Source organism: Vanessa atalanta, chromosome 13, assembly GCF_905147765.1.
Source record: "Vanessa atalanta chromosome 13, ilVanAtal1.2, whole genome shotgun sequence".
Taxonomy (NCBI): domain Eukaryota; kingdom Metazoa; phylum Arthropoda; class Insecta; order Lepidoptera; family Nymphalidae; genus Vanessa; species Vanessa atalanta.
In genome coordinates this window covers 12353290-12360370 of record NC_061883.1, presented here as the reverse complement: position 1 = coordinate 12360370, position 7081 = coordinate 12353290, and the positions used below count along the sequence as shown (strand labels likewise).

The following is a 7081-nucleotide window of genomic DNA, read 5'->3' as shown; positions in this document are numbered from 1 at the left end:
AAAGGCAAATATACTCAAAGAGTGTCTCCACTCAATCATAAAGACGAAAACATATTCATAGATTAAAAATCCTTCCTTATAACACAATTTTAAAATATATCTATAAAGTAAATTAGCTTATCTTGTATAAACATAGATAACGTCATTTTAATTTGTATTTCAATTTTATCTTACCAATTAACAAATGACAATTATTGTCAAATGACAATGTGAAGTTGTCAAGTCTATATCATAATATTTTGTATTTTCAAAGTAATCCATCAAACTTAATTTCGTTACAAAGTAACAAATAATTTGCGATATATAAATGTAAATAATGTCTGGAAATAAGCAAGATGTCCTTTGGTCGCCTATTCACCACGATAAATTCATTGTATGGGGCCAGGATATAACCTTATACGAAGTAGCTCGGCTACAAGATATCGAAAAAAGGTCTACATGTACGTAATACTTCCCTTAACAGCGTTTGGAATTTTACCATCCCAAGCCTAAATAAATCCAATTCTATAATAATATATTTTTATTGACACAGACTACTAAATTTTAATAATATCACAAATTTTATTTGTTTAGTGGCATGATTCAAAATGTTTTCTTTTGCAACTTTTGATTATTTCAACTTCATATTTACTAAATTGATCGCAAAAGTAGGGATATGTATAATTTTCCTTTTTGAAAATAAAACATTCAAACTATTTTATACTTTATTAGATACTCAATTGTCATCCACACAAGGTGCAACGGTAGTTGCATCTCAGAGTGGTAGTGGTGTAAGATGCGTGGACATAAGTGCAATTGCAGACCATCCGGATCCATTACTAGCACTGGGTCACAACAGTGGCCGAGTCACATTAACCAGCCTCAAACAAACATATGATCCACTCGGTTTGGTAGGAAGGGAATTTGGTATGTTATAAATGAAATAATTTCTAAGATTATTTTTACACAATTAATAATTTAATGATAAATTTTTGTTTCATAATTAAAATTGGCTTATACTTTGTTTTAGTGGCAAAATATCCCAGACCGTGCATCTCTGTAGCCTGGAACTGCACCGAGAGCTCTCTGCTTGCAGTGGGCATGGAGAAGCACCGCAGTGACAACTGTATATTGTTATGGGACGTACAGTCAAGTGGCTTAGATGAGTATGATGGTATATATATATAGTATTATTAATTTTATTATGTTTCACACAAAGTATCGAAATGATATTTTTTAAAAATGAATTATTGTACTTCTTAATTGAAATGCATGTGTTTTAAGTAAGGTATTGTTCACTAAACCTAGTTAAAAAACATTGAGGTCTATAATCATAGATATATCTTTTCAGAAACTTAATAAGATAAATATTAATATTCTATCATGAAAAAGACAATTTGAAGTTTCATTTTGGATGCCTTCAGAGAGCTCGCCCACTCCTTCAGAGCCAGCGCGGCCACTATCCGGGGTCGGCAAGGGTGAGACGGCGCACAGTGTGGCATGGTGCGGATTCGCACCCAGGACCATCGTCGCCTCTATGAATCTGAAGCATATTAAAATATTCGACCTGAGAGGTTATTGTATTTCTGACTTAAACCAATTCCAAAATCGGAAGCAGTACGAAAGCCGTCACTATAAGACAGGCCGTGTGCGCAGAGAACGGCGACAAGGCGAGCGCCACCGCCAGCAGCCGGCTGAACCTGGGCGCCGTGTGCGAGGCGGGCGGCTGGCGGCTGGCCACGCGCGGGGACGCCGGCGCCTGCGTGTGGGACGCGCGCGCGCTGGCCGCGCCGCTGCTGACGCTGGCCATGCCGCGCGCGCCGCGCCGCCTGCTGTGGTGCCCCACCAGGTAGCCGACCCCCCCTGCCGCTGCCTCGCCGAACCGTGACACTACAGTGTCGTCATCTATTTCAGGCGCAACTTGCTGATATCTTTGCAACGCGACTCGAGCACTCTCCGGCTGCACGACATCCAGCAGGTGCACGACCATCAGTCGCAGGAGGCGTTCGACGGCGTCGTAAGTGTCGCGACCTCTCTTATATCGGTTCCTACCGCCCTACGCGACGACTCATCGGAACGGTCTGTCGCAGTCGGAGGAGGCGGAGACGGAGCCTTGCGGTCGCGGCGCGCTGGAGCGCGACGTGTCGGTGTGCGGAGCTCCGCTGGCCGCCTTCGCCTGCCACCCGACGCGCCGCGCTTGCCTACTGGTGCTCACCGCGGCCGGTCAGTGCGCCGCGGACCCCAGAACCTCTCTCCCTACCGAGGCCCGCGCTAACGGCGCTCTGTCCCGCAGGCGCGCTGTCGGAGTACACGGTGTCGGAGCGCGTGTCGCTGTCGTGGGGCGCCGGCGGGGCGCTGGCGTGGGCGGGCGGCGGGGCGCTGCGCCGCATGCACCCGGCCTTCTACTCGCAGGTGCGCGACGTGGCGCACGTCATGCGCGAGCGCGCCTCCACCGACTACGGACTCAAGGTCGGTAGATCGCGAATCGCATGATCTGAACACGTGATATCATGATATATTACGCAAGAAAATTTTACAGCCCGACCTGTGGCAGAACGCTGACTTGGCAGACGACGAAGCGCTCAGCGGGCTGTGGCACTTCCTGGCTCTCAGCAAGTCTCTCGTCGAGGACGGTACGCCCCCGCCGTTCGTCGTTCGACTTCCTCCTCGGTAGAGCGACCCGCCTGACGCGACGCTATCCGTTCGCAGGCTGCATCCGCAACAGCCCGTGGAAGCACCCGGGCGTGCGCGGCGTGCTGCGGTCGCCCGGCGAGGGCTACCGCTCGGAGGCCGCCGCCACGCTGCTGCCCGACCTGCCCAGCCGCAAGGTGACCACGTACCGCTCCGCCGAGCGCACGCGCGCGCTGCAGCTGTGCGGCTGGGGCTGGGGCTGGGACAGCGCGGGCGCCGGCGTGGAGCGCGCCGAGGCCGAGGGCACGCCGTGCCGCGCCGCCGCGCTGGCCGCCTTCCACCTGCGCCTGCGCGCCGCGCTCGACGTGCTGGCGCGCGCGCGGGCGCCGGCGCTGCGCGTGGCGGCGCTGGCGCTGGCGCCGTGCGCGGGCGCGGGCGCGGCCGACGAGCGCCTGTGGCGGGAGGCGCTGGCGGCGGCGGCCCCGGCGCTGCCCGACCCCTACCTGCGCGCGCTGCTGCACTTCCTGTCCGCCGCGCTGCCTCCCAGCGCGCCGCAGCCGCACCAGCCCGACTACTCTGCCGTCCTCGTGAGTATCTCTGTTACTGACTGCGCTTCCGTTACCTGCGTGTGGCAAATCGCCACTAGCGTCGCCGCCCTCGGCCGTCGTCGAGACCTCTTGTCTTCGACTCGCAAGGACCGCAACATGGCACTCGGCGTCTCAGTAGAATAAAGTGCGCGACGTGCTCGCAGAACGAGACCGAGATGCGGCTCGAGGACCGCGTGGCGTTCGCGTGCATCTACCTGCCGGACGGGCCGCTGCACGAGTACGTGTCGCGCACGTGGACGGAGCTGCGCGCGCGCGGCTCGCTGGCGGCGCTGCTGCTGTCGGGCGTGAGCGCGGACGGCATCGGCGCGCTGCAGCGCTGGCTGGAGCGCTCGGGCGACGTGCAGTCGGCGGCGCTGCTGGCGGCGCGCTGCGCGGGCGCCGAGCTGCTGCGCGACGAGCGCGTGCGCGGCTGGCTGGCGGCCTACCGCTCGCTGCTGGACGCGTGGCGCCTGTGGTGGCCGCGCTGCCTGCTGGACACGTGGGTGGCGGCGGCGGGCGGCGGCGGCGAGGGCGCGGGCGCGGGCGTGGCGTGCACGTACTGCGGCAAGCCCGTGGCCGCCGCCGCCACGGCGCGCCCGCGCCCCGCCTTCGCGCGCCTGCCGCCGCCCGCCGCCAAGATGAAGGTACGTGCGCTCGCGACTGACTGACTGACCCATATCGAGTCGTCTACCATTGACGCGCTCTTCGACTAATGTAATTGGGTATCATGAAGAGCTTTCGCGCATTAAATTCACCTTTTGCACTTAGTATTTTGTTACTGCTCAGTGAAATATTTAAGTCTCAGTCACTGCGCCCGTTTACCCGACGTCCGCTCGACGACTCTCGCTTGCTCCCTAGCAAATCTCGTCGTGCCCCAACTGCCGCAAGCCGCTGCCCCGCTGCGGGGTGTGCTCGCTGCACCTGGGCACGGGCGCGGCGGGCGGGCCGGCGCCGGCGCCCCCCGTGCCGCCCGCGCCCCCCGCCCCCGCGCCCGCCCCGGCGGCCGGCGCGGCTGCGGGCGCGCACTTCGGCGGCTGGTTCAGCTGGTGCGTGGCGTGCCGGCACGGCGGCCACGCGGCGCATTTGCTGCAGTGGTTCAGGTAACTCCAGGATCTGATATACCGAGAACCTCTTCACTCTAATGTCGTAAAAATATAAATACATATTCCCATTACAAGTAGAGTCTCAGTTAATCTTATTCGATATAAAGTTAGATCTTATTTCGCGTTTCAGCGAACATTCGGAGTGCCCGGTGAGCTCGTGCACGTGTCGCTGCAGCGCACTGGATCCCCCCGACCCTCCGGAGATGCCCTCCGCGCCCGCCGCTCCCCCCGGAAGCGTCGCAGTACCATCGGGAGGGGACTCATGACGACTATTGAATGTTCAAAGATAGGCGTTATATTTTATTTAAACGTGTGCATAAAGTGTAACAGCTATCTGCGACGACTCGGCTGCGTCGTTTCCGACAGATTCCATAGAATTTGTATAAACTTCTAAACTATTTCTTCTTGCCTCTTAAAATACATATATTTTGTTAACCATTAACAGGTTACAGTAACAGACACAAAACATTTATTCCTATTGACTAAGGACATTATCTTTGGGCTCCGATTATGAAACAAAATTAACTGCCTTAGGAATGTTCTTCGACATGTCACTTCCATTTATTAATTGTAGGTTATGTATGAAGTGCAATAACTATTGAAATGTGATGTATTTAATATCGATTGCTAATATTAATACTAAGCTCTTGAAACTTTGAACAGAGCAATGTTCTATATGTGTACAGCTGTAAGTGTAATTACAGGCACAAGATATTTTATTTATATACTAACAATATTGTACTTGTCTAAAAGATATATGTATATAAATATTATGACAAATGTGATATTAAACGAGGCACAGTCAAATAATAATATAATATTGTAATATAAATATTTTATTGGAATAAGCTTTTTGCGTTATTGATAAAATGATGTATAATTAGAGTTATTTCGTGCTAATCGATATTATTTTTATCGTGTTCATGTAAAGAAATGTGAATAGTGATTTCAGATATGTTCATTGTAGTCATAGCTTGGGGTTGGGGAAGCAACCCACTATTAAAATCATTCCCAAGGGGGGTAGATCGCTAATATTCCAATGCCATTGATACAATAATAATAAAATTGAAAAAAGATGATGTATTTACTTTTTTATTTAGATACTTATAAGGTAATATTAAACCATTAATATCCAATTTTTTTTTTAAATCTATTTCATACATAAAAATAGTTGTATTATCTTATTGAGACAATGTTTGGCCGGTCACCAAATTGACGGTACCCGCCGCTCAACAAAACGTCATGAGCACGCAAACCATTTCCAGATAATGTCCAAATAAGATATATGTAGGTGTAAGATTTTTATTAACTGGTAACCCTACGTCATTAACTAACGCTTCCTTGTCGATGTCATGAGAGTCACTAAAGATATTTCTTGTACTATATTTCGCTTTATAATATCTCTTTTAAATTGTTATCATCTAATATATTTTGTTGGGAGATCAATATATTATATGTTTTTGGTATTTCAAGTGTTAGTTATCTATTCTTTGTTCGATCAAAAAAAAAAGCTTATAGTTTTTAGTTGTTTTTAAACTTAGAACATTTTTTCATGTATATATTATTCTGCTATATCGACTGTCGGTGAACTATTATTTTTTAGTTCGATTAAAAATAATATATTTTCTATTTGCATTACCTTTCCATTCAATACGAAATTATTTATTATTAAAATTTAAAAATTTTGTTATCAATTAAAAAGTTTCAGAAGTGATTCATATGCATCGGTTTCTGCGTGGACAGAAACACATAATAACTTCACAACTGTTTGGCAAATCGAAATATATAGTATCAAATCAAAGTAATAAAAAATATACATAGATACTCACCTGTAGGTCGCAAGAGGGATCGAAATAAAAATGCTAATATATTTCCAAATATATATATAATATTATATACATTTATTAAATAATTATTTCATCTGTATTCCAATTTAACAATAAAACTCTCAAAGATACAACATTGTTTAAATCTGTTTATCGTACAGGGATCGGATCCCGCGACGTACGTTGCGCCCGCGCCGGCCGGCGCCAGGCAGCCGGCAGCCGGCGGCCGGCGGCCGGCGCCAGGCGGGCGCGCCGCCCACTGGCGCCGGCCGGCCGGCGAGTGGACAGCCTTTTACAAAAATATATCATTTCACCCGCCGCTCGGAAAGCCCTTACTGAACTTGACTGTGACGAAATTACAATTGCGCTACAAATTATCCTATCATGTAGAGTTATGCCGGCTGGTAGGTAGGAATCTTAGAGTACGCGAGTTTGCTTCTTTTTCGTTTCATCGAGGGCTGCATATTTACATCTGGCGTCACCGTGTACGTGTTACGTACCCGACGTATATTTATTATCTGTGACGTTAAACACTTACGAAAAAGGTCAGTAGCTATATATCGATTGTAATAACACATACGAGTGTCGCGAGGACGGCTCGTGTCTACGGACAGAGAGTCGATGACGAAGTTCGACACGTTTGCGGTATCGTCGTATAATATCCAGAAAACTACGATCTTAAGGAACGAGTACGTGACACAACATCGATTAGTTTCATCGAATAAAAATTCATCTATAGACAATATTCATTAAAATATCACGTTCGGTCAAGACGAGACGCTCTTTCATCGGAACGGACACAATTCATCACATTAACATCTTTCATTCGATCAGGCAATTCGTAAACTCTTTTTCATACAAAAATAACAATATTTACTGGGCTAATAAATACTCTAGTTTATAGACTTTGCTATAAAATCGCAACGATACAGGGACACAACGTTTCATTCGAAAG

The 7081-nt window shown here is 48.6% G+C and overlaps 1 protein-coding gene across 1 annotated transcript; it reads left to right on the top strand.

Annotated features, from left to right (window-relative positions):
- The first annotated feature begins 215 nt into the window (after window positions 1-215).
- LOC125068034 (GATOR complex protein MIOS-B) lies at window positions 216-5734 on the top strand. The gene is made up of 13 exons (XM_047677003.1): window positions 216-440; window positions 712-906; window positions 1010-1153; window positions 1404-1553; window positions 1636-1828; window positions 1894-1996; window positions 2070-2202; window positions 2273-2448; window positions 2519-2612; window positions 2689-3197; window positions 3362-3841; window positions 4056-4297; window positions 4431-5734. The coding sequence occupies exons 1-13, from the start codon at window positions 317-319 to the stop codon at window positions 4564-4566; spliced, it is 2679 nt and encodes an 892-aa protein (XP_047532959.1). The 5' UTR covers window positions 216-316; the 3' UTR covers window positions 4567-5734.
- Window positions 5735-7081: the final 1347 nt, after the last annotated feature.

Excerpts from the sequence above, each read along its gene's own strand:
- LOC125068034 (XM_047677003.1), top strand. The coding sequence starts at position 317 with ATGTCTGGAAATAAGCAAGATGTCCTTTGGTCGCCTATTCACCACGAT. Across the intron at positions 907-1,009 it reads TTTGGTAGGAAGGGAATTTG|TGGCAAAATATCCCAGACCG; the intron begins GTATGTTATAAA and ends ACTTTGTTTTAG. Across the intron at positions 1,154-1,403 it reads TGGCTTAGATGAGTATGATG|AGAGCTCGCCCACTCCTTCA; the intron begins GTATATATATAT and ends GGATGCCTTCAG.